This window comes from Salvelinus alpinus, chromosome 17, assembly GCF_045679555.1.
Source record: "Salvelinus alpinus chromosome 17, SLU_Salpinus.1, whole genome shotgun sequence".
NCBI classification, from domain to species: Eukaryota; Metazoa; Chordata; class Actinopteri; order Salmoniformes; family Salmonidae; genus Salvelinus; species Salvelinus alpinus.
In genome coordinates this window covers 14,634,961-14,662,642 of record NC_092102.1, presented here as the reverse complement: position 1 = coordinate 14,662,642, position 27,682 = coordinate 14,634,961, and the positions used below count along the sequence as shown (strand labels likewise).

General features: G+C 44.4%; 1 protein-coding gene across 2 annotated transcripts; it reads right to left on the bottom strand.

Moving 5' to 3' along the window:
• Positions 1–45: 45 nt before the first annotated feature.
• On the bottom strand, positions 46–27,289 carry LOC139542220 (activin receptor type-1B-like). Of its 2 annotated transcripts, none has more exons than XM_071347391.1 (10): positions 27,079–27,289; positions 8,220–8,459; positions 7,761–7,914; positions 7,507–7,619; positions 7,028–7,258; positions 6,628–6,795; positions 4,490–4,676; positions 4,138–4,262; positions 3,742–3,872; positions 46–3,487 (listed from the first exon to the last, which is right to left on the bottom strand). In XM_071347391.1, the coding sequence occupies exons 1-10, from the start codon at positions 27,137–27,139 to the stop codon at positions 3,362–3,364; spliced, it is 1,536 nt and encodes a 511-aa protein (XP_071203492.1). In that variant the 5' UTR covers positions 27,140–27,289; the 3' UTR covers positions 46–3,361. The 2 variants fall into 2 exon arrangements, with proteins under 2 accessions (XP_071203492.1, XP_071203494.1); XM_071347393.1 differs by having other exon boundaries at positions 4,490–4,646; positions 27,079–27,284.
• Between the last annotated feature and the right edge of the window lie 393 nt (positions 27,290–27,682).

The following is a 27,682-nucleotide window of genomic DNA, read 5'->3' as shown; positions in this document are numbered from 1 at the left end:
AAACATGAGTTGAGACTTGCATGCTAAAGTGATACTCAGACAGACTAATACAAAACTTGTATTTTAATGTATATCACCTACCATATGTACACACTTTCTAACTAGTCCTGAAAAAAAGAGTAGTGTAACATGGCATCTGAAATATTAAAGAGGTGTTTACAGTATGAATAGGACATTTGATGGTATAACAAAAAACAAATTCCCATGCTAAAACATGAATAGGAATGACATTTGGTTCTCATGACAACCATCTCTTCCTCAAAGCCCTCATGAAATACCAGAATAGATTGACCCCCAAATACACCATCTGTCATATCCTTGCCAATGTTACAGTAGCAGCAACATTTACTGGGGTATACACGCCCCAAATCCAAAGGGGGAAAAAATAAATATTTTCCCCCTCTGCATTCTATATCTTTTACCTCAGTAAAGACAGATGTCCCCGTGTTGAGACAGCCCCCTTGTTCTGCATGCCATCAGAACACGTATCCTTTTTCAGAGAGCCCAGTTCCAGTGTTAATAACAGTTATAGATATCAAAGCCTATTCTTGCCCTGTTCAATCAAAAATTCCATATTTTTCTGAAAATAAATACACAATGGGCTCATAGTTACATCACAATATCAACTAGCCCAGTGTAAAAGGGAAGATCGATAGCTACAAGCCAAGAATAAAACATTTGTTTTCCTGAGCTCTAGGACAAGCTCTCCTTTGACTTCTGCATCGCTGAAAGTACCATTGAAGATGTCACTGAAAAAAACGACCACAGTACAGCGAGAAAAAGAGATGCCCATGTTTCGTATACAAATCACAATGTATCCACCAGTAAAACAGTTTATTACCATCGTTTATGCCTCTTATAGATACCAGTCACCCAAGTCATACTGTTCTCTCTGCTACCGCACGGTAAGCAGTAATGGAGCACTTAAGTCTAGGTCCAAAAGGCTCCTTACCCCTACCTACATGTTGGACTGAAAAATAGGCTACAGATCGATCACTCAACATCTTTGACTGGCTTCTTAAATCACATCAAAGCAGTGTATTCGTCAAAAATGATCTAATAAATAAAACCATTCCAAAAAAAACATCCCTGCCACATTTCAAAACATAAACTGGACCAAATCTCAAAATGTGATACGTGTAGGAGTCACGTACAAGGAGTGAGCGACGTATTCAAGTAGCAGAATGCAACCCCTCTGTTTTAATGCTTGACAAGTCTTAAATGACTCATGTGAAATGTTGTCCAATCAACTACAAGCTATTCCAGGCTTCTGAAAGCTGTATAGGAACGGCTGTATGTCTACTCTAATGATGTACACTGAAGAAAAATATGAAAAACGCAACAATTTCAAAGATTTTACTGAGTTAGTTCATATAAGGACATCAGTGAATTGAAATAAATAAATTAGGTCTTGATCTATGGATTTCACATGACTGGTAATACAGATATGCATCTGTTGGTCACAGAAACCTTTAAAAAAAAGGTAGGGGCGTAGATCAGAAAACCAGTCAGTATGAGGCACACAATTTGCCTCATGCAGCACGACATCTTCACAGAGTTGATCAGGCTGTTGATTGTGGCCTGTGGAATGATGTCCCACTCTTCAAAATTGCTAGGTATTGGCGGGAACACGCTGTTGTACACGTCGAGCATCCCAAACATGTTCAATGGGTGACATGTCTGTTGAGTATGCAGGCCATGGAAGAACTGGGACATTTTCAGCTGTGCAGATCCTTCCGACATGGGGCCCGTGCATTACCATGCTGAAACGTGATGGCGGTGGATGAATGGCACGACAATGGGCCTCAGGATCTCATCACGGTATGTCTGTGCATTCAAATTGACATCAATAAAATGCAATTGTGTTCATTGAGCATAGCTTATGCTTGCCCATACCATATCCCCACCATGGGGTTCTCTGTTCACAATGTTGACATTAGCAAACTGCTCGCCCACATGACGCCATACGTCATGTCGTAAGACATCTGCCCAGTAGATGAAACTGGGATTCATCTGTGAAAAGCACACTTTTACTGCGTGAAGTCAGTTACGACAAACTGTAGTGAGGTCAAGACCCTGGTGAGGACAAGCACGCAGTTGAGTTTACCAGACAGTATGTGCAGAAATTCAGGTTGTGCAAACCCACAGTTTCATCAGCTGTCCAGGTGGCTAATGTCAGACATTCCCGCAGGTGAGTGTAAAGGGCCTAGGCTGGCGTGGTTACACGTGGTCTGTGATTGTGATGCCAGTTGGACCTACTGCCAAATTCTCTAAAATAACATGGGAGGCGGCTTATGGTAGAGAACATAAATTCTCTGGCAACTGCTCAGGTGGACATTCCTGCAGTCAACATGCCAATTGCACACTCCTTTAAAACTTGAGACATCTGTGGCATTGTGTTGTGACAACTGCACATTTTAGTGGCCTTTTATTGTCCCCAGCACATGTGTAATGATCATGCTGTTTAATCAGCTTCTTGATATGCCACACCTGTCAGGTGGATGGATTATCTTGGTAAAGGAGAAATGCTCACTAACAGGGACGTAGACAAATTAGTGCACAACATTTAAGAAAAACAATCTTTTTGTGCATAAGGAACATTTCTGGGATCTTTTATTTCAGCCCATGAAATATGGGACCAACACTTTACATGTTGCGTTTATATTTTTGTTCAGTGTATATTGTGACTTTTCTGCCTAATATGGTTGATTTCATCCTGTACAGGTGGTCGGGTGACGACAAGCGAGTCGTCTGCTACTCTCCCACAATCTCCCAAAAGCAACAACATGTTGCCATGAAAACAAACTCATAACTAGATTCTTTTAACTTAAAAATGTGGACATGAAACCACATTATGAATATGAGTTTTCAGGACGTAGCTAGTCTTTTGGCAAAAAGAAATTAAAAGATGTACAAAATATTACAAACGAAATTCCTGTCACTGTACAATAGTAATAATTACTGCCTCGGAGCACAAAGTAAAACAGAACAGGGAGGTTGGTGGGGATAATAATGGTAGTGTTGTAGTGTGGTGGCCCATAAGAGTGGGTGAAGGAGAGGAGGTTGGGATAACCAGGTGAGGAAAGCCATAGTGAAGGAGGGAGAAAGAAGAGAGGGGCAGAGGGGAGATTCTCAGTAGTTTTGGCTAATAAGGTGAGGTAGGCCTTGTCACAACTTGGGAGAGTGGCTTTAAAACTGGCAGGATTTAGTCTGTCCTTTCCGTGTTATTTTCCATGACCCCGGGTCAAAAAGTAGTGCACTAGATAGGGAATAGGGCGCCATTTGATATACAGCCTATGCCTATCGTTGTGCGTCTCCAGCGAGCTACATGGCTCTGCCGTCCGTCCGTCCCACTCTTCTCCTACATCTTGATGTCCTCCTCGACACTGAGCTGAGAGAGGGTCTTCTTGATGCGTAGAGCGGTGAGGCGGGCCGCTCCGTTAGAGTACCAGCACTCCCTCATGATCTTACCCATCACACGCAGAGACTGGAGGATGAGAGAGGGGGAGGTTAGTCGGTCAACACACAATCAACCAACCTTTCCACTAGTCCCACAGGGTGAAAAGGAAATGTCAAATGAATTGCCTTATGTGAATAAAGTACAATAAAAACTTTTTTTTGTTGTTTACACCATATTTACATTTAAAATGCAGTCAATCACTAATAACTTAGAAAACAAATGCAATGTTTCTGCCCAGAAAGTCTGAGGTTTCTTTGTGCGTATTTGTTCTCTCTCATTACCTCGTAGCTCTGCCACCAGTTGGGCACGTTAGGCCTCAGCCTCTGGTCACACACCACCTTCCTCATCTCATCTATGGAGGGGTCAGAGGGCACCAGGTCAAAGTAGGGCAGCTGGTATTCCTCGTGGATACCTGGGGGGGGCAGAACAGAGGGAGAGCCTGGTCAGTCACATGCTCACATCTACGAAGATTGCTATTTCATAGTAATGTTAATGTGGTTCTTGACAAGTGAAAGTGTGTTTCAATTCAACTACATTGCAGTCAGACTGCACAGAATCACTCATTTACAAATCCCCATGTATCCTAAGTAACTACTCGTGTGGCCAAAATGAGCTGAAGCTCTTCCCCAGGCATTGTGACATCGGACCCTCTGCAAGGAACCCAGTCCGTGTCTTACTTCCAGTGTTGCAGCGGCGCGCTATCTCCCAGTACACCAGCCCCAGGGCGTAGATATCAGCACACTTAAACGAGTCAAAGTGTTTCATGTTGATGGTCTCTTCCAGGACCTCTGGAGCCATATACCTGGGAGACGGAGAGACAAACAGGTTTCCACTAAAGGAAAGGATGTTTTGTGTACCAGTATATCACTGAGATACAGTATCAAATCTGCCAAATTCAGGAGATGAATTGAACGAAAATATTCCATGATTGAAAAGTGTCTTTCATCTATATATTTTTTACAATGTTCTTGTCCTGAATTGAATGAATAGACTGCATAAAATAGACATGGCAGCTAGTCTGGTCAGTACCTCTTGGTGCCAACACGCTGGTTAGGGGCGATGTCTATAGTATCAGTGATGGACTCATGGCGTACCGCCAACCCCAGGTCAGCGATGGCACACATGCCATTCTTCTTCACCAAAATGTTCTTAGACTTCAGATCCCGGTGGGCGATGCCAGGCTTACCTAGAGGGGAGGAAACACTGAGTTGGAAGACTGGAATGGAAGGAGCACAGGAGCACACGACAATATTTAAACCAGGTTAACATTTGAACCAGGTCATCGACTGTTGGCACTGTCTATTCGTTAAACGTTTGTAATGTATACTAGCTGTAAAGTCTTTTGTCTGTAATGTCTTTTTAGTTGTGTGTCGGACCCCAGGAAGATTAGCTGTCGTCATGGAATCAGCTAATGGGGATCCTATAAAAATGCTAAATCTATAGGCAGGGCAATGAGTGCTAACAATGAAGATTGTAGGAATAGAGGTGTAACGTGTAAAGTGATGGTAGCAAAAGTTAACTGGCTAACTTGGTGATTCTGCTTTGTTGTATAACACCCTGGCTAATTAGGAATGTGTGTTAACACATACAGTGCATTTGGAAAGTATTCAGACCCCTTCACTTTTTCCTCATTTTGTTACAGCCTTAATCTAAAATTGATTAAATAGCCCCCTCCCCCGCCCATCAATCGACACACAATATCCGACAAAGTAAAACGATTTTTAGAAATGTTTTCAAAAACTTAAATATCACATTTACATAAGTATTCAGACCTTTTACTCGGTACTTTGTTGAAGCACCTTTGGCAGCTATTACAGCATCAGGTCTTCTCGGGTATGATGCTACAAGCTTGGCACACCTGTATTTGGGGAGTTTCTCCCATTCTTTGCAGATCTTCTCAAGCTCTGTCAGGTTGGATGGGGAGCGTCGCTGCACAGCTATTCTCAGGTCTCTACAGAGATGTTAGATCGGGTTCAAGTCCGGGCTCTAGCTGGGCCACTCAAGGATATTCAGAGACTTGTTCCGAAGCCAATCCTGTGTTGTCTTGGCTGTGTGCTTAGGGTCGTTGTCCTGTTGGAAGGTTAACATTCTCCCACATCTGAGGTCCTGAGCAGGTTTTCATCAAGGATCTCTCTGTACTTTGCGCCGTTCATCTTTCCCTCAAAACATCCCCATAGCATGATGCTGCTACCACCATGCTTCAACGTAGGGATGGTAATGGCCAGGTGATGAGCAGTGCCTGGTTCCTTTCTGACGTGACGCTTGACATTTAGGCCAAAGAGTTTAATCTTGGTTTCATTAGACCAGAGAATCTTGTTTCTCATGGTCTGAGAGTTTTTAGGCAATCTCCAAGCGGGCTGTCATGTGCCTTTTACTGAAGAGTGGCTTTTGTCTGGCCACTCTACCATTAAGGCCTGATTGGTGGAGTGCTGCAGATGGTTGTCCTTCTGGAAGGTTCTCCCATCTCCACAGAGGAACTCTGGAGCTCTGTCAGAGTAACCATCGGGTTCTTGGTCAACTCCCTGATCAAGGCCCTTCTCACCCGATTGCTCAGTTTGGCCGGGCGGCCAGCTCTAGGAAGAGTCTTGGTGGTTCCAAACTTCTTCCATTTAAGAATGATGGAGGCCACTGTGTTCTTGGGGACCTTCAATACTGCAGGAATGTTTTGGTACTCTTCCCCAGATCTGTGCCTCGACAATTCTGTCTCGGAGATCTACGGACAATTCCTTCAACCTCATGGCTTGGTTTTTGCTCTGACATGCACTGTCAACTGTGGGACCTTATCTAGACAGGTGTGTGCCTTTCCAAATCATGTCCAATCAATTTAATTTACCACAGGTGGAATCCAATCAAGTTGTAGAAACATCAAGGATGATCAATGGAAACAGGATGCACCTGAGCTGAATTTCGAGTCTCATAGCAAAGGGTCTGAATACTTATGTAAATAAGATTTCAGGTTTCTCTTTAATAAATTAGCAAACATTTCTAAAAACCTGTTTTCGTTTTGTCATTATAGGGTATTGTGTGTAGATTGATGAGGGTAAAAAAAACATTTAATCAATTTTAGAATAAGGCTGTAATGTAACAAAATGTGGAAATAGTGAAGGGGGTCTGAATACTTTCCAAATGCACAGTATGGTCCTTATTCATCTCGCCGCTGTGCTTACCCTGCGTGCCCAGGATCTCCATATGCAGGTGAGCCAGGCCGCTGGCGGCAGACAGGGCCAGTTTGATCATGCCCTCTATAGTCACAGAATAGTAGTTCAGGTAGTCAAACAGAGAACCGTACTCGTGGTAGTCTGAGACCAGCCACAACTGCGTCCATGTGCCGTTATCTGAGAGAGAGAAAGAGGGAACGCGAGAGAGATGCACAGAAAGATGGAGAGAGGATAATTCTACTGTCAATAAAAAGAAACTGTTGAGTCAACAAAGGCACGTTGATGAAATTCACCTACATAACACCAGGGATATCTTCACTTAACATGAATGTCTGTGTTGTAAGTGGTGTGTGTGTGTGTACACGGTTCTCTGTGTGGTGCTGTAGTAGAACAGCGACGGAATGCTCACCTTTATTGTCGGCGGCGATGAATCCCAGGATGTTCTCGTGTCGCAGCATGATGGTCTGGTAGATCTCAGCCTCTCTGAACCACGAGCGCTCCTCTCTGGACGAGAAGATCTTCACCGCCACGTCTCCCCCGCGCCACTTCCCCCGCCACACCTCCCCGAAGCGGCCCTTCCCTATGATGTCCTGCAGAACGATGGTTCTGGCCACCGTACGCTGCACGAACAGGGGCAGGCCTGCAGGAGGAAGCAGAAAGAAGCACCACTGATACCATTGGGCTTTCACCTAAACACTAACTTGTACTAAACTTGTATGTGTACACATATGCATCTATTGTGTTACATACAGACGTGGCTAAAGAGTATTCTAAACATTGAATGAATCCCCAGTGTAACAGGACCTCTGTTCGCAGGCGAGGGTAGAGTTCAGGGCGGTTCTGTGTATAGAACCTTTACTTCCAGCAGTGTAGGCTCAGTCTACTCACCAGAACCAGACCCGGAGGTGGACATGTCATAGATGAGATCCTGCAGGGTCTTGTCCTTGGCTAGGTAGAGGTGTTCACAGGAGGGGTCCTCCACCTCCAGCCGCTGTCTGTGGCTGTACGAGAGAAGATCAGCTGTCAGAAACTAAAATTAAATTGTATCTTCTCAACCCGCCCCCCCCCCCCAAATACACACAGCCCTGCCGTCCCATTTGTAGGGAGTACTCAGATGGTACTACCTGGGACCAGAGACTCACCTGTAGGTCCTCTGGTGATGCTGGAAGAGGAATAACCCCACCAGCAGCAGCATGCACAGCAGGAAGACCGGCCCTGCGATCACAGCCACCAGCTCCACCGGCCCCCAGGGGCCTCCAGAGCCCACCCAGCCCAGCTCCCCTGGTTTCACCGGGACTGGAGCGAGGGAGAAATTGAGAGCAGGGTGTTAGCAGTGGTATTACCATCTTTCCCAGTCAAATAAAACAAAGGGTGCATCTCAACAGTCCAAAGTGGCTTCCTCCATCTCCTCTCACTTATGTGCACTGATATGAAAACATTGCAGGGGTAGACGCAGAATGGTTGCTATAAGGGGGTCGCCTTCACCAGCCCTGTTCTTTCAAATCTGTGCAGATTTTTTTTTTTAATGACAGGAGACGAGGAAGCTTTTCTGATGCGATACACACACAAAACGCAGCCGGTGTGACTTCGGCTTTACTCACGCGAGGGAACCTTGAGGTCGACGCGGTTGCAGTAGTCAGTGTAGCAGCAGTGTGTGTTGAGCAGTCCCTCAGCACTGAGACAGTAGAAAGGTTGGCCAGGGGGCACAAGGCTGTCTCTGGCGATACAGATCCTTACATGCTGCTCATGCCCCTGGATGAAGGAGGTGGAGGCCATGCACGCCCCGTCAGTCTCACACTCATAACCAGACTTCACACAGTTGGTGCAGTTACAACGCAGGGCTGGGGAAAAAGAGAGGGAGGCACGAGGTTAGAATGACTACTAGTTAGGCATCAGGACTATCATACCATGGGCGCTTGAATCAGAGACAGAGATAACAGGCATGGGGTGGAATGAGTTGGAGAGAACATCCCAGAACAGAATGCGATGAAGAACAGTTGTTGATGGCCTATGCTCCTTGATGAGCAATACGATATTAGTCCAGTCTGTAAGAACACTTGAGTCACTGCAGTACTCACATTTGTCCAGCAGAGGGCATTCTAAACCAACAATACAAGCTTCAAAGTACATTCCATCTACCGGACTAGCCAGGATAGAGTCCCATTCAGAAGAGACTCAACAATACAGCCAGTGGAGTGCGGTGCATGCAGACTGGTTTAGCAGCAGACAGAGACCCGGACGGAAACCAGTTTCTCTAAAGCAGAGGAAGCCAAATACTCCATGGAGAGGAGACTGTCCTGGGATGCTGGGACAGACGCACCGAAACCCAACAGTCAAATCCCCAAAGCAGCATTCTGCTACTCAAAGAAAGCAAGAGAACACATTTTTATTTAACTAGGCAAGTCAGTTACGAACAAATTCTTATTTAGAATGACAGCGTACCCTTGCCAAACCCTCCCCTAACCTGGACGACGCTGGACCAATTGTGCGCCGCCCTATGGGACTCCCGATCACGGCCGGTTGTGATACAGCCCGGGATTGAACCCGGGTCTGTAGTGACACCACTAGCACTGCAATGCAGTTCCTTAGACTGCTGCGCGACTCAGTCCCCAAAACACTGTCAGGATCATAGCTTTGATTTAAAGCCTGCAGCACAGAGTTTGATAGGGGCCTGTTTTAACAAGTCTACAATAGCTGGGCCACTCAAAACGAATCACTCTGGCTTCAGAGGAAATTGAAAGCAAGACTAGAATAAAATGGCAACAAATTCAAACAGAGGGGGACAGAGTGAATTCAGGTCTGCTGCCACCTAAAAGATACTTCTAAAGGACCAAGCTTTGTCAGACCTCAACACCCTCTGGATTAAAAATAAAATGTGATTTACTCTGAGCTTTCTGCGAGGAGCCCTCTCCTACCGCCCGGTTAGTTTATTTGCTCAAACAGAAAAGAGTAACAGTAAAAAAAAAAAATGGTTTTAAATGACAGTATGTGCAGGAGCCCAAAATGGCTTTTCGAGTAATACCCCCACCCCTCAATGGTCATAAATCACACCGATTAAGCAGTGTGGACAAACAAACAATAAAATCAAAACGCAAAAGAGATAAAGGAATAGAAAATCTAAACAGAAAGTCAAGCTACTGGGGGTGTATAACTGATGGACAAAGGATAGCTTAGCAAAATCAGACAGGAATGCGTTCCAGATCATGGGGCTTTTATAGGTAATTCGGAATTGAGAATTAGTCGTTCTTGAAAATGGGCGGCGTAGCCGCAGTTATGGAATTCCTGAGGATAATAAGTGATTTAACGTACCGTAAACACATTGAGCAACTTAAATTTGATAAATATTCAGGAGTCCTCTTTCTTTTTAAGAGGTGCTGAACGGTCTGAGGTATGGTCAGATGATATTCTTCATACAGAGCGATGTGCTGGCCCATATAATGTTACAGTAACTGATGAATGGGACGATCATCGTGTAATAGAGAGCGCAGCACTTCTGTTCAGGAGATATCTTAATCTTGCCCAGTTATCCTCAAATTTTTGGTGATCTTAGAGGTTATTGTTTCCATGACAATTCATCATCAAATCAGAACACCAAGAAAGCGTACAGGCATGATCTACAGGTATATCAATATGGACCCCTATATAATCTGATTTCTATTTTCTTTGGACCAAATAATAACAGTCAGTGACAATGTTCATTTTAAACCACTGAGAAATTAGATAGATTTAATTTACCTCAGTTCATCAACATGTGAGAGTAAAACACAAATATACTAAACAAAAATATAAAACTAGTTAAGTGTTTGTCCTGTTTCATGAGCCGAAATAAAAAAGATCCCAGAAATGTTCCATACGCGCAAAAAAACATCTCTAAAATGTTGTGCCCAAATTTGCTTATATCCCTGTAAGTGAGCATTTCTCCTTTGACAAGATATGCCACACCTGTCAGGTGGATGGATTATCAAGAAGCTGAATAAAACAGCATGGTCATTACACAGGTGCACCTTGTGCTGGGGACAATAGAAGGCCACTAAAATGTGCAGTGTTTTCACAACACACTGCCACAGATGTCTCAAGTTTTGAAGGAGAGCGCAATTGACATGCTGACTGCAGGAATGTCCACCAGACCGGTTGCCAGAGAATTGAATGTTCAACCATAAGCCTCCTCCATCATTTTAGAACATTTGTCAGTATGTCCAACCGGCCTCACAACCGCAGACCACGTGTAACCACTCCAGCCCAGGACCTCCACATCTGGCTTCTTCACCTGCGTGATAGTCTGCGTGACAGCCCCCCAGACAGCTGATGAAACTGGAGTATTTGTCTTTATTAAAGCCCTTGTGGGGAAAAACTCATTCTGATTGGCTGGGCCTGGGAGGGCATAGGCCAATCAGGATGAGTTTTTTTCCACAAGGGCTTTATTTCAGACAAATACTCCTGTTTCACATTTTTATTGAAACTATTATGATCAACAGTATCAAATGCTTTTGAGAATAAACAAAAACACCTAATCTATGATCTTCGCAATCATTTGCTGTATGTATTTCACTAATGAAGTAGGTAGGTAGGGTGAGATTTCTGAAACCATACTTAAGTTCATATAACTGACTTTCCTTGTTAAGATATTAGATTCATCCGTTATATGCAAGCTTTGACATTTTTTAGACGGCCGGCATTTGTGAAGTTTGCTGGATCATCAACAATGAGCACTAGTCTCTCAGTCTCACTGGTAAGCCAAGACAGACTTAGCACAAGCTTTAACCTTCCTCTGTAGGTTCATCTCTGGAGTCTCTTGCAAAAATATCCATCCTCAATCAGAATTACAACGGTTTGAAACACCACTTTCTTCCTGAGCTACTCCTGCTGCTGTAGTTTCACCACTCTCCTTAGGATCCAAATATTGTCGGGTTAGTAACACTTTCCCACCCACTCAGTCTTACTCAACCCACTTCCCTTAAGTTTACTCATCTCCCCCCCCCACACACACACACCTATTGCGCCATCATAATGTGTGACTGACATGCAAGTGGCCATACTACCCAACAAGTCCTGGGAGCCACTCCCACAGTTGAACTGCTGTGTGTAATGTGCGCCTGCGTGTACAGTGCATTCTGGGAAGTATTCAGACCCCTCGACTTTTTCCTTATTGTAAAATGGATGAAATATATTTTCCCTCAACGACAAAGCAAAAAAAAAAAGGATTAGAAATTTTTGCAAATGTATAAAAATAAAAAACGCCTTATTTCAAATCAAATTTGATTTGTCACATGCGCTGAACACAACAGGTGTAGACCTTACAGTGAAATGCTTACTTACAAACCCTTAAACAATGCGGTTAAGAAAATACCTAAAAAAAGAGATAAGAATAACAAATAATTAAAAAGCAACAGTAAATAACAATAGCGGGGCTATATACAGGGGGTACCGGTACAAAGTCAATGTGTGGGGGCACCAGTGTCAAGGTAATTGAGGTAATATGTACATTAGTAAAGTGACTATACATAGATAATAAACAGAGTAGCAGCAGCGTAGAAGAGGGAGGGGGACAATGCAAATAGTCTGGGTAGCCATTTGATTAGCTGTTCAGGAGTCTAATGGCTTGGGGGGGTAGAAGCTATTTAGAAGCCTCTTGGACCTAGACTTGACGCTCCGTTACTACTTGACATGCGGTAGCAGAGAGAACAGTCTGACTAAAGTGGCTGGAGTCTGACAATTTTTAGGGCCTTCCTCTGACACCGCCTGGTATAGAGGTCCTGGATGGCAGGAAGCTTGGCCCCGGTGATGTACTGGGCCGTACACTCTACCCACTGTATTGCCTTGCGGTCGGAGGCCGAGCAGTTGCCATACCAGGCAGTGATGCAACCCGTCAGGATGCTCTCGATAGTGCAGCAGTAGAACCTTTTGAGGATCTGAGGACCCATGCCAAATCTTTTCAATCTCCTGAGGGGGAATAGGTTTTGTCGTGCCCTCTTCACGACTGTCTTGGTGTGATTGGACCATGTTAGTTTGTTGGTGATGTGGACACCAAGGATCTTGAAGCTCTCAACCTGCTCCACTGCAGCCCCGTCGATGAGAATGGGGGTGTGCTCGGTCCTCCTTTTTCTGTAGTCGAAACATCTTTGTCTTGATCACGTTGATGGAGAGGTTGTCCTTGCACCACATGGTGAGATCTTTGACCTCCTCCCTATAGGCTGTCTCATCGTTGTCGGTGATCAGGCCTACCACTGTTGTCATCGGCAAACTTAATGGTGTTGGAGTCGTGCCTGGCCATGCAGTCATAAGTGAACAGGGACTACAGGAGGGGCCCCCGTGTTGAGGATCAGTGTGGCGGATGGGTTGTTACCTACTCTTACCACCTGGGGGCAGCCCTTCAGGAAGTCCAGGATCTAGTTGCAGACGAAGGTGTTTAGACCCAGGGTCCTTATCTTAGTGATGAGCTTTGTGGGCACTAAGGTATTGAATGCTGAGCTGTAGTCAATGAATAGCATTCTCACATAAGTGTTCCTTTTGTCCAGGTGTGAAAGGGCAGTGTGGAGTGCAATAGAGATGGCATCATCTGTGGAGCTGTTGGGGCGGTATGCAAATTGAAATTATCAGGGATAATGGTGTTGATGTGAGCCATGACCAGCCTTTCAAAGCACTTCATGGCTACAGACGTGAGTGCTATGGGTTGGTAGTCATTTAGGCAGGTTACTTTAGTGTTTTTGGGCACAGGGACTATGGTAGTCTTCTTGAAACATGTTGGTATTACAGACTCAGACAGGGAGAGGTTGAAAATGTCAGTGAAGACACTTGCCAGTTGGTCGGCACATGCTCGGAGTACACGTCCTGGTAATCCGCCTGGCCCTGCGACCTTGTGAAAATTGACCTGTTTAAAAAGGTCTTACTCACGTTGGCTGCGGAGAACATGATCACACAGTCGTCCGGAACAGCTGATGCCCTCATGCATGTTCAGTGTTACTTGCCTCGAAGCGAGCATAGAAGTTATTTAGCTTTTCTGGTAGGCTTGTGTCACCGGGCAGCTCTCGGCTGTGCTTCCTTTTGTAGTCTGTAATGGTTTGCAAGCCCTGCCATAGCCGACGAGTCGATCTTAGTCCTGTATTGACGCTTTTCCTGTTTGATGGTTCGTGGGAGGGCATAGCGGGATTTCTTATAAGCTTCCGGGTTAGAGTCCAGCTCCGTGAAAGCAGCAGCTCTACCCGTTAGCTCTGTGTGACTGTTGCATGTAATCTACGGCTTCTGGTTGGGGTATGTACGTACAGTCACTGAGGACGACGACGTCGATTCCCTTATTGATGAAGCCAGTGACTGATGTGTACTCAATGCCATCGGAAGAATCCCGGAATATATTCCAGTCTGTGCTAGCAAAACAGTCTTGTAGTTTAGCATCTGCTTCATCTGACCACTTTTTCATAAACCGAGTCACTGATGCTTCCTGCTTAAATTTTTGCTTGTAAGCAGGAGGATAGAATTATGGTCAGATTTGCTAAATGGAGGGCAAGGGAAAGCTTTGTACACATCTCTGTGTGTGGAGTTAAGGTGGCCTGAGTTTTATTTGCCCCTCTGGTTGCACATTTAACATGCTGATAGAAATCAGGTAATACTGATTTAAAAGTTTCCCTGCATTGAAGTCCCAGGCCACTAGTAGCGCCACCTAGATGAGTGTTTTCCTGTTTGCTTATAGCGGAATACAGCTCATCGAGTCCGGTTTTCATGCCAGCATCAGTCTGTGGTGGTATGTAGACAGCTACAACAACAAAAAAAGAGATGGAAACTCTGCAGATAGTGTGGTCTACAGCTTATCATGAGATACTCTACATCATGCGAGCAAAACATTGAGACGTCCTTAGATATCATGTACCAGCTGTTTACTAATATACATGGAGCGACGGCCTGCCGTTCTATCTTGCCGATAGCGTATAACCCACCAGCTGTATGTTATTAATGTCGTCGTTCAGTCACGACTCGGTGAAACATAAGATAATTACAGTTAACGTCCCGTTGGTAGGATATACGTGCTTTCAGTTTGTCCCATTTAATTTTCCAGCGATTGAACGTCAGCTAACAGTACGGATGGCAAAGGCAGACTAGCCACCCGTCACCTGATCTTCACAAGGAACCCCGATCTCTTTCCGCGAAATCTTTCTCCAGCGAATGACGGGGATGAGGGCCTGTTTGAAGTATATCCTTCCCGTCCGACTCATTAAAGAAAAATTCTTCGTCCAATTTGAGGTGAGTAATGACTGTTCTGATGTCCAGAAGCTCTTTTCGGTCATAAGAGATGGTAGCTGCGACATTATGTACAAAATAAGTTCCAATGAGAAACTTTGTCATTATGGGGTAGTGTGTAGATTGAGGGGGGGGAACAAATGAATCAATTTTAGAATAAGGCTGTAACGTAACAAAAAAAGTAGTCAAGGGGTCTGAATACTTTCCGAATGCACTGTATGTGTGTGTGTTGTTGGAACAGCGTTTTTCAAGGAAAGCGGAAGTGGAATGAGTCGACATCTTGCCATTTCATGTCAGCAGCAGCGTGTGCAGTTTCTTGTAATTCAGTCATTCTCGTCAGCAACAGCATGTGGACTGCTCTTGGAGCCAGGGACAGACGGGGGAAGTGCCAGTAACTCCTAGTGGAGCGTGTCCAAGTTCACACGCAATCACAGACACGGAATTTCCTGCAGATTACACAGAGATGAAGCAACAGGCTTTGATAGAGAGAGAAAAACAACACAGTGCCACATCCTATTCTGGAGCATAGTTTAGCTAAATAGTTTAAATAAGGCAGGGAGAAGGACCCAGGACGAGACTACTGCCAAGTTTTTAAATCAAATCTTGTACATTCCCCCTCAAGCAGACACCATGACCGCCATCAAGGAACTTCACTGGACTCTATGTAAACCATATATCCTGAGGCTGCATTTACAGTAGCTGGGGATTTTAAAGCAAATCTGAGAACAAGGCTACCTAAATTCTAGCAGCATATTGATTGTAGTACTCGCGGGTGGTGGTGGGGGGGGTAACACACTCGATCACTGCTACTCTAACTTCCGCGATGCTTACAACGCCCTCCCTTCGGCAAATCCGACCACAACGCCATCTTGCTCCTACCGTCTTATAGGCAGAAACTCAAACAGGATGTACCAGTGAGTAGAACCGTTCAACGCTGGTCTGACGAATCGGAATCAACGCTTCAAGATTGTTTTGATAACGCGGACTGGGATTTGTTCCGGTCAGCCTCAGAGAACACCATCGATCTATACGCTGACTGAGTGAGTTTATAAGGAAGTGCATTGGAGATGGTGGACCCACTGACTATTAAAACCTACCCTAACCAGAAACCGTGGTTTATAGCCCGATGTGATGACTGTCCCATACACACAGACAAACAGTTTACAGAAGTTTAAGACATCGGGGAAAATATCCATTCGAAAGAGGGGACAAGCCTTTAACTAAGGGAGGGAGAAAATATGGGTTGCTATGCTACAGACTCCCTAGCCTTATGACTGGCCAACAGGAATGAGTAGAGATACTGTATCTTCAACAGATGGTATTTTTATCTCAAAAAACTCCCTAGTCCTTGCCGATGACAAGCATACCCATAACATGACGCAACCACCACCATGCTGGAAAATATGAAAAGTCGTCCTCAGTGATGCATTGTGTTTGGGTCAAATCCAACACATTGAATATCCCTTTGAGCATGGTGAATACAATGTCTGCTCATTATTACCTTTGAGCCATTGGAAAACCTCCCTAGTCTTTGTGGTTGAATGGATGTTTGAAATTCACTGCTCGACTTGGGGACCTTACAGAATTGTGTGTGGGGTACAGAGATGAGGTAGTCATAAAAATATATATATACACATGTTAAACAATATTATTGCACACAGAGTGAGTCTATGCAACTTACTATTTGGCTTAAAGCAAAATGTTTACTCGTTAACATATTTAGGCTTGCCATAAAAAGGGGTTGAAAACATGACATTTCAGCTTTACATTTTTTATTAATTTGTAAAAATACAATTCCACTTTGACATTATGGGGTAGGCAGTGGCAGAATTTCAATTGGATCCATTTTAAATTCAGGCTGTAACAAAATGTGGAAAAAGGGGTGAATGCTTTGTCCAGTTGTGAGCTCTCCAAATCGGTTTTATTTGATTGTCACCGTCTCAGGATATCGGCCAGGTGAACCCATTTTGCAGATGATCATAAAATGGCATGCATCACCAAGTCATTGTACAACTGAAGCAGAGAATAGCTAAACTCACCTTGTTTGCATATTGTTGAGCTAGCCTCGTGTTACCAATTTAAAATTATAGATAACGTACATACGATCTAAACATGTGCCAGTTTCACATTTTTTTCCTTAGAGGAAATTGCTTAGTGCAAATCCAAACATTTGTATTCTAGGTACAGTACATGAAAATAAGGAGCTGAAAATGTAGGCTAATTAAACATTCAAAGAATGAAAACAATGGTGCGTGGGGAGCGTTGTAATTCTACCTCGTTTATTCGCTGAAAATTACTTTAGAATGCAGAGACAAAATCAGAAGGTCAATGGCATGTAGGTGGATTGTGCAATTTATCTTATAGAACGTGAGCCATTAGCTAGAATATATGACAATTATAATGTTAAAAGATACCATAATCCAATTTGTAGCATATTACATGCGAAATGTACAATGTGTGTGTGTGTCTTTACATCCTTCGGTGGGACAAGGACAGTTTAATTTAGTCAACACAAATGGTGCCTTTGATCAAAGTTTTGAACTTCAGGTTGATTGAGGTTCATAGCTAGCGTCACATGCAAATATTGTTGTGAAAATTTCAAATCAGCAACATTGCTAACCAAACATTAAAGGATAATGTGCACTTGCATTAAAGATAACTACAACCAAAAATCTCTTGTATTTTTTTCCCAGGCCTCAAAAGTAGTCTTGGTTTAATAAGCATTGTTGTGGACTTAGAACATTCAATTTTGTTTTAAAAAATGGTGCTTTTGAGTAAAAAAAAAATTATACAATTAAAACCCAGGAAAAACAAAAAGGAGAAAACGGAATCAGGTAAAAAAAACTAAACATATTTTATATGGCCCTACATATAGTAGACAGAATACCACAACCCATCAGTGTGTGCCTAATATATAAACACAAGATTTCTAAATGTGTCAGAAGAAACAGAGCAGAGAACTCAGAACATTTTTGCTCATGATTTAATTCCTTTCAAAAGTTTTCAAACAGAACTGACTCTTTTCAGAGAGTAGGCTTCCCAGGGGAGGGACAGTCAGCTACACTGTGGGGGTTGAGCTGGTTGGTGTGAACTCTGCACATAATTGGTGTCCTTACACTGGTCCTTTGTGCTGAGATTACAGGGAAACAAGGAGGGATTGGACTGGCCCTGTGCTTAACAAAGAGCAGGGAAGCATGGAGAGGAGGTGGAGGAGTGCTCCACTCACCAGACCTTGTGCTCTGGGGATAGAATAGATCAAATACTTTGATGAAGGACTTTGACAAAACAAGATTTACATGTTTTTATTTTTTATTATAAAATGTCTGCAAATTTGGGGCCTATGAGGAATTGCTGAAAATCTAATCTTCTGTGGGCAGAGACAGGGGACAGGCAGAGGGGAAGAGCACAGATAGGAAGGGAGGAGACAGTAAAGGGGGGTTTATGTAGCCCCCCCCCAGCTGTGAGGGGTCTGCAGCTAGCTAGAGTAACCAGCTGTGACATTCAATCATTATTACCCAGTCTAGACTGAATACAGGTTGGATGGAGCCGTTTAACAGCAAAGTGTTAAGACCCTATCATTCCAAATGGCAGGAAGGGGCAGACATAGGCTACATCCCAAATAGCACCATATTCCCTATAAATTGCACCCCTTTTGACCAGTCCCCAAAAGGGCTCTGGTAAAAACTGTTGCACTTCATAGGGAACAGGGTATCCTTTGGGACACAAACACAGTGAAGGGAGGGATGAATAAAACAGTTTTTGCCATAACCAGTGCTTGCTTCATTTGGACTGAGCTCAGGACAGACCTGGGTTAAAAATACTATTAGAAGTGATTCCAAATACTTAAGCTGGGCTTGGTTGAGCTTGCCTAGTGCAATGGACCAATAGAATAGTCGAAAAACTGCAAACCCCACCCATTTGGCACTCCAGGCAAGCGGAAGCAAACGCTAAAAGGATTTGAAAGATTTGAAAGTGTTAGAACCCAGGTCTGGTTCAGGAGAGAGCTTTGTGGGAGACGGACTCCAAAAGCACAGAAATGGGTTTAAGACAAACGTTGTTGCAGTGACTGTTGTGTGCCAGTCAGACGCTGACACTCACAGTGCTTGTGTTCATGTGCATATGGTGAATCAGTCAGTTACAACAGTACACCTCAAGAATGAGTATGATGTCAGTGGAAAACATTTAGCCTAAGCCTGTTTGGCATGGGACAAAACTGTTACACAGCAGCAAAGAATTCTGGGGGCTAAACAGCACAGCACAGAGCAGACAGACTTCGTGTGAGCACCATTACCCAAACTGCACTAGCTGAAATTAGATACAGTTAGCTACCAGACAGAGGGCTGATCAAGACAAGCAGACGCCACCAGACACACACATACACACACACACTTCAGCCTTTATCAATACTGGGAGGAAGGAGGAAAGTCATTACATTGGTCTTCAGCATCACAGGGTCAGATTACATCCAATTCTAAACAGCATAGCCCACTAGTACCTGCCTAACCCTCTGTATGCCTGTCTACATGAGTATAAGTGCAGATACACTATTCAAGGCGTTGTTCTCTGAAATGTGTACTGATTGGAGACTAAACGGCAGTGCAGTGGAAGGTGGGTATCAGGTTCAGCTCCTCCATAGGAGTCCACTGCACTGTGACACACAGACACTGCAGTAACACATAACATAAGGCTAATGACCACCGAATCATATTTCTGAATTTGTATTTAAGTGATCATGTCCACAGGTCAGTGAGAGGCCAGACAGTCTGTGGCTGCGATTAGGCCTCTCAGCCTCCAGGGCTCTCTGGGCTGGAGGTCATTAGAGGCGCCCGGGTCGTTAAGCTACACTCACCCCTAGTGGACCCAGGCTAGAGCCTTCACCACAAAACACACAGAACCAAAAGATGAGGTTATTAGCCTGGTGATTAAGGGAGGAAAGCTACTCTCACTCAGCCCTCAGTGGGCCCAACGCAGACTAATAGACCCACAACAGAACAGACACGTACAAAACAGAATTCAACTACCTCATATGCACATAGATGAATGTATAGGAAGCACCAGACCATATCTTAAGTCACACACCACACGTTAAACACAGACACGACGTAAAAGCAGAAAAACCGTCCTAGCTGCAAATCTATCCTGAACCCAGTGAGTCCCAGGCAGCTCGGTTCCTGTACATTCCCTTGGCTCTGATCTGGTAGACAGGCATGCACATGTTGGAATCTGACTATGTGCTCCCTTTCATTTCCATAACATCATTAGGACATGAAACAGCTTTCACACAGCGCACACACACACACACAGCAGCACCCAAATGGCTAGTTCAGCAGCACGCCAAATCCTATTCCGTTTACAGTTCAGCCAAGGAAAAAGGGATTTCTTATTGGCTGTACTAAATGAATGTTCTCTGATTACATGAGGCAAGGAGAGATAATGACAGCAGTGGTCCGGTCTTGTTTCCAGTGGTTACAAGAGGTGCATAATACTAGCAGGAAATAGAACCCATTAAACCACAACGCTTCGTTCTGCAACAAGGAAAAGGGTTCGTACAGACAGTGGCAAGTCAAATTCAAGGCCTTTCAAATACTTTTCAAGGCACTAATATTTATTTTCAAGGACCATCAGTTTGTAATAGTTCAATTTATGCAATTGTTTCTAGTCGCCGCCAGATATCGCCACAATCTCATGAAAAATGTTTTAACTTCGTATTCATCACTACCTTACAAGTCCTACTCAATAATACACGTTTCACTACATACATGTGTTAGTGCTGTTGATTTTGTAATTTGAGTAGTGATGAGCAGAATTTTGGGATATGCCTTATGGTGAACATACATTTCCTTTTCGCATTAACACACAATTCCAGCTTAGTGACCGTTTTTAAATTGGACGTCTACTACTTAATAGCTACAAAAAAGCGCCTTGCTTGCGACTGGCAGCTTTAGAGTCGCCGGTCGGGAGAAGGGCGCTGTGTGAGGAAAAGGGCACATGAACGTCCACCAGAATGGCAGGAGCATGGCTGCTGCTTGATAAACCGGAATATCGCAGGCGCTCCGTGAATGATGCGATTGTTAAAAAAAGCTCTGGAGGGCCTCCCGAGTGGCACAGCGGTCTAAGGCACTGCAGTGCTTGAGGCATCACTACAGATCCCGGTTCGAACCCAGGCTGTGTGGCAGCCGGCCGCAACAGTGAGACCCATGAGGCGACGCACAATTGGCCCAGCGTTGTCCGGGTTAGGGAGGAGTTGGCCGGCCTGGATGTCCTCGGCCAATCGCACTCTAGCGACTCCTGTGGTGGGCCGGGCGCATGCACGCTGACAGTCGCCAGTGGTACGTACGGTGTTTCCTCCGAAACATTGGTGCGGCTGGCTTCCGGGTTCACACCAATGCTCTCGACATTCGCCTCTCCCGAGTCCGTACAGGAGTTGCAGCGATAGAACAAAACGAACTACCAATTGGATATATCGAAATAGGGGTTGGCGGTTGTTGCAGAGAAAGTGAATAATTATTCACTATGTACACATTTCAGAGAACAACGCCTTGAATAGTGTATCTGCACTGCATCCTGCACTGTCGCCTTTCCCCTTCCATGTGGCTCTTCAGGGCCGATTCACCCATGCTCGCAATGCCAAAGCCTGACGCATTTTTGCACCTTACACGGTGTGGGTTGGTTGGTTCCAGTGTTTCATGAGCTGAAATAAAAGATCCCAGAAATGTTCCATACGCACAAATGGCAGGTTTGAATCTACATTTACCCGTAATTTTAGCTACCGATGTGACGTTTGCCGACACCTAATCAGTCAGTTCTGTACCTGCCTGGCAGTGTGGGTGGCAACCACAGCACGAAACACGAGAAGAAAAAAAAACAATTTCAGATTTCCTGTACTTGAATTTCACTTACTTTAAGCACCTCAAGCGAACCCTGAAACAGAAGCCGGACTAGCTGTGTAGCCCTATCAGTTACTGGCACAGTGGGCAGCAGGACGCATACAGTGCCTTCAGAAAGAATTCATACCCCTTGACATAATCAAATCGTATTTGTCACACACACCGAATACAACAGGTGTAGACCTCAGTGAAACGATTACTTACAAGCCCTTAACACTTTTCTTAAAGGCATTGTTGGTTAAGCAAAACAAATATTAAAAGTAACAAATAATTAAAGAGCAGCAGTAAAATAACAATAGCGAGGCTATATACACAGGGGGTACCGGTACAGAGTCACCGGTTAGACGAGGTAATATGTACATGTAGGTAGAGTTAAAGTGCGCGTCGTGTTATAGCCCGAATTAAAAATATATATTTTCCCCCGTCTCACACAATACCCCATAATGACAAAGTGAAAACTTGTTTAGAAAATTTTGCTATAGTAAACAAAAATAAGATGGAACATTTTAAAGATTTTACTGAGTTACAGTTCATAAGGAAATCAGTAAATTGAAATTAATTAATCTATAGATTTCACATGACTGGGCAGGCCCACCAACTTAGTTTTTCCCCACAAGTGTTTTATTACAGACAAATACACCCCAGTTCCATCAGCTGTCCGGGTAGCTGGTCTCAGATGATCCCTCAGGTGAAGAAGCTGGATGTGGAGGTCCTGGGCTGGCGTGGTTACACATGGTCTGCGGTTGTGAGGCCGGTTGGACGTACGGCCAAATTATCTAAAATGACCGACGCGACTTATGGTAGAGAAATGAACATTCAATTCTCTGGCAACAGCTCTGGTGGACATTCCTGCAGTCAGCATGCCAATTGCATGCTCCTTCATAACTTGAGACATCTGTGGCATTGTGTTGTGTGACAAAACGGCACATTTTAGGAGTCGACTTATTGTCCGCAGCACAAGGCGCACCTATGCAATGACCATGCTGTTTAATCAGCTTTTTGATATGTCACACCTGTCAGGTGGATTATCTTGGCAAAGGAGAAATCCATTGGAAACCCCATTTGACTTTGTTCCATTCCATGCATTATAATGAGCCTGTCCTCCTATAGCTAATCCCACCAGCCTCCACTGATGCATTGTCAACTGTGGGACCTTGTGTCTTTCTAAATCATGTCCAAACACCCACAGGTGGACTACAATCAAATTGTAGTGACATCAAGGATGATCAAAGGAAATCGGATGCACCTGAGCTCAATTTGGAGTGGCACAGCAAAGGGGTGTGAATACTTATGTAAATGAGGTATGTCTGCATTTTATTTTCAGTCAATTTGCAAAAGATAACTTTGGCATTATGGGGTATCGTGTGTAGATGGGTGTGGAAAACATCTATTTAATCCATTTTGAATTCAGGTTGTAACACAATGTGGAATAAGTCAAGGGGTATGAATACTTAAGGGAACTGTATGTGAGACGACATAACATTAAGATAAGTCTGCGATGGGTCAGTCAGGTCCACTATAGGCTAAAGTATGTGAAGGGTGGGGGGGTAGAGAGATTGAGAGACACAGGAGACGAGAGAGAGGAAGCAAACGAAAGAGTGTAAGAGGGGAAAGAGAGAGGGACCAGAGAGAAAGCAGGAGACGCGCCCTGCCTCACGGCAGTGTATCTGTGGCTCAGACAGTGCATATATCACATTGCACATCCATTTTATTCTGGCACCAAGTTAAGTCACAAAGGCATGTCAGCTTCATAACGACGAGGCTAATGATTGGTCAGCTCCAATGTCATCAACGGGAAACTAAACTGGCAACCTGTAAGCCATGGCGACCCTGTGAGTAAAGACGTACCGTCACAGACCAGATAACCCACCAGTAGTAGTCCTAGACCAGGGGTATTCGACTCTTACCCTACCAGGTTTGGAGCCTGCTGGCTTTCTGTCCAACTTGATAAGTAAATGCACACACACCTGGTGTTCCAGGTCTAAAGCAGTCCTGATTAGAGGGGAGCTGGCGTCAGGGTCCAAAGTTAAGCCGAGGTCGGCGTCCAACTTTTTACTAGGTGGCTAGCGCTACCTTTGCGTTTGTCAGGTTTTAGTTTCAGCTTTGTTACAGCATAATCCATTTTGTGGTGTGAAAGTCTGGCTCCAGGCTGAGCAGCGTCAGCCCCTCTTCACACAGCAGCCCAGCTGGACACAACCTGAAACCCTGAGCCAGAGAAACCTCCACTCTCACTGGTACTAGAGAACTTACTAGTCCTTCAGCGCTACATTTGACTACCCCAGTCAAAACGGTCAACTCGGGTGCATCCCAGTCTGTCCCAGTCATATGTTCCCATAAAGTCACCTTTAAAAACAAGACCAGTTCTGGAGTTTGGTTTAGTGGTGAGACCAGGGTTCAATCCCTGAGCCCGTCCATTTAACCCTCCACTTATCTAACCCTCCCGCCATCTCACTTCAACACGGTAAAAACAATGTTTTTACCTATAAGATGTGAATAGTGATGGAAAAAGGTGACAAATCAACGTGGATCATGTCCTTATCTGAACCCGGCCGGATGAGGGAGGAATGTAGCTCTGATTCTTGGAAGAGGAATGAGTCACTTAACTAATGGGTGGCAGCAGACTTGAGGTTATTGACATTGGCAGATAGGGTTAACTTTCCCAGTCCTTGTTTTCAGTTTCTGTGAGTGGCAAGTTGCAACAGGGGAAATGTCTTTACATGTAGAGAATAGAGCACAGAGAGAGAAATTACTGGGAGCTGGCCAGACACTCCCGCCACTATTCCATTTAAATGCCCCAAGTGGAATAATGTGCAATGATTTTCAATCTAAAGAATGAAACACCAGCTTCTTCCAGCAGTTTAATTGAACATACTTTTACCCTTTCAAAAAGCTAAGTACAAATAACCCAATACACAGGCACAAACAGGTCTAGCTAGTAGCTACAGACTAGGTACACCATGCCAAATTCCAATCCAAATGTATTAATTTATCATAATATGCCATTTAGCAGACTTTCATCCAAAGCGACTTGTGTATGGGTGATCCAGGGAAACAAACACACTATCCTGGCACCTTGCCCTACCAACTGAGCTACAGAGGACCACCATTTTGGATCTGGTCAACAGCTGCTCTGAGAAGACAGTGGGGGGGGGGGTGGCCCCATAGCAGGAGTCTGAAAAGACACCCATTCGCCACATTTCCTTCACAAAGAACCCAGACTTAAACTTTGACTTCTGTCTGGGTCGGCTGAATGGACGAGAAGGGTGCACTTGCGGCCAGCAACTCAGGGCGTTCCTGCATGGAACCTCTCTTTATACTTCTGTTGGTCAATTTTTATGTTGCGGGAAGCAGGGGTGCTCCAGTACAGTAGGTGGAATTAATGCACAATAACGTTGGATGCCTGCTGACGATAAACCCCACAGAAGAAGGGGCGGGGGCGACAACGGTAGCTAGCTAGCCATACACTGGTAGACAGCGTCCTTCACCTCTGCCTATTGGGCACTTTTTTCCCACAGTTCTGTTAATGATGGCGAGGGCAAGTAGGAGCGAAGGACACCGTGTGCTAGCTTAGCCCGACAAGGATGACACTGTGTGCTAGCTAACTATCAAACTAGCTAGTACAGTGTCGGCCTAGCCTCCCGCCTGCTGTGCCAGCGGGAGGCAGGACGACCGGTAGACAGTGTCCTTCGCCTCTGCCTTTCGGGCACGGTTTTCTCCGGTATACAGCAGGAGGGGGTCGACACAGTGTGTCGCCAACTAGCAAGCTAGACAGTGTCCTTCGCCCCCGCCGGTGAGGGCAAAGTGTTCAACAGGCGGGAGCGAAGGGCACGGTCCTCCGGTGTCGCTCACGTTAGCTAGCAAGGAGTGCCCACATGCAGGAACGCCCTGAACTGATGGTGTCAGTTGCATACTTAGAATGGATGGCTGTTGTCACACCCTTGCCTGCTTCCACTTGGATAGTGCGCGGTGGTCTTTTTACTACTCCTGTAACAGAGACACTTATGCGGAGACCTTATACACTGTGTATTTATTCCTTGCGTCGCGATTTCTATTTTCTTTTACTCTGCATTGTTTGAAAACGACCCGTAAGTAAGCATTTCACTGTTAGTCTACACCCGTGGTTTACAAAGCATATGACAAATTAATTTATTAGCTTCGCAATGCGTTTACTTGTTTTAAAAAAAGTACCACATCTGGATTTAAGTCTGAATTCTTTCTATCCAGTTCTCTTGGTTGAAGGATATTGGCTAGCTAAATTACTTCGGTTTTGATAACTAATAGATGCAGAAAAATCACAAAGATCTTAAAAGGTCTGTAAATGTGGTCTTTCACTTTGTCTTCTGTGGAAGAGCTAATGATACACACAAACAGCTAAAGTTACTCTAATCTCCACTTGATTGTTTTATAAACACTAAAGCATAACACAGCCACACACAGATAACTAATATCAACAGAAACGTGTGGTCTCCTTCCAGAGGGGTAGACTACAAAGCAGGATCAATGAGTTAGTCAGTAAAAAAAATTAAATAAATAACTATTGATTTTCTGGTTCATTAGGAACGTTTTGGGTTGTTGGGTCAATTAGACCAGGTTTTCCCAAACTCGGTCCTGGGGCCTCCCTTGGGTGCACGTTTTGGTTTTTGCCCTAACACTAATGTTACACAGCTGATACAAATAACTAATTCATCATCAAGCTTTGATTATTTGAAAAAGCTGTGTAGTTCTAGGGCAAAAAACAAAAACGTGTATCCAGGGGAGGCCGCAGGACCGAGTTTGGGAAACCCTGAATCAGACCATGCCCATTTCAAGATTTACCCCAAAAAACAAGTATTTATTTCAGAATAGGTAGGCAAGTTAGCTGGCTAACTCATTGATCCTGCTCTGTAGTATACCCACATGGACACACAAATAAAGCGATATTGAAATTCACCAGCTATCAACAAAACAATAACGTTACATTGCTGGCCCTTTGTGCACACCTGGATAACAAATTAGCTAGCCAGCTAACGTTAGCTCGCGCCAGACGCAAAGATGTTTTGTTCGACACGTTAAATCACATTTCCTATTTAGTTAACGTAAAATGAGCATGTGAGCTGCCGGATGACAAACACACGGCCCGTATACCTCCGGCAGTGTTATTCAACGAGTTTAGCAAGCAGCGCTAGCTACAATGTGTCAAATGTGATTTGTTAGCTAGCTAGCCGTGGTTTACAAATCCCAGACAGGCAACGCCATGATGATCGACAGGCGATGCCAGCTAGGCAAGCCACCCTCCTGTTAAACAAACAAAACAAAAAACACGAAGTCAAAATCAAAAGATGGCACATGTAGCTATTTCACTTACCATCACCGATGGCTAACCCAGACAGGGCCAGTAACGTGAGAACAATTCGTTTTAAAGCCATTCCTTCAGCATTCCCATCGCATTCGGAGTGTGGTATTGTCAACACCACGGCCAGACCTAAACATAACCACAAACCATATAGCGGCTGCCAGCCAGCCTGTTGAAGTGCTACATGCAGCGTAATTAAAGGGCGGTGCGTCGATTTTAAAGGGGAGGGCTTTCTGTGGTTTAGCCAAAGACCCGTTTCAGACCCTTTGTTTGGGTAGAAGACCCGATCCGACTCTTCAGCCGATTGAGTTGTCTGTGCTGCAGATTACGTTTCATATTCGGACTGCATTGATGTTAGGCATTGCTTTTTAAATAATTTCTATAGCCTACAATGTATTAATAAAAATTACCTGACTGGACTATTTGTCATAGAATGTGGGTCTATCAAGGCTACATTTCTATTTTGGGCAAAGACCTATTAGAGTATTCAGTGAAAATTGATTTATTCTAAGTGAGATTTACCTCCACTCACTCTCCTAAAAGACGTGGTCAGGTCCATCCAGGATGCATTTGGCAAACTGCTATATATAGCTCTATCTCTCTCTGCTGTTATCAC

Bases quoted from the DNA above. Each gene is read 5' to 3' on its own strand.
- LOC139542220 (XM_071347391.1), bottom strand. From the start codon at position 27,139: ATGGCTTTAAAACGAATTGTTCTCACGTTACTGGCCCTGTCTGGGTTA. The intron at 7,259-7,506 runs GTGAGTAGACTG...TTCCTCCTGCAG, and splicing joins CACCTCCGGGTCTGGTTCTG to GCCTGCCCCTGTTCGTGCAG. The intron at 3,488-3,741 runs GTAATGAGAGAG...CTCATCCTCCAG, and splicing joins ACTGGTGGCAGAGCTACGAG to TCTCTGCGTGTGATGGGTAA.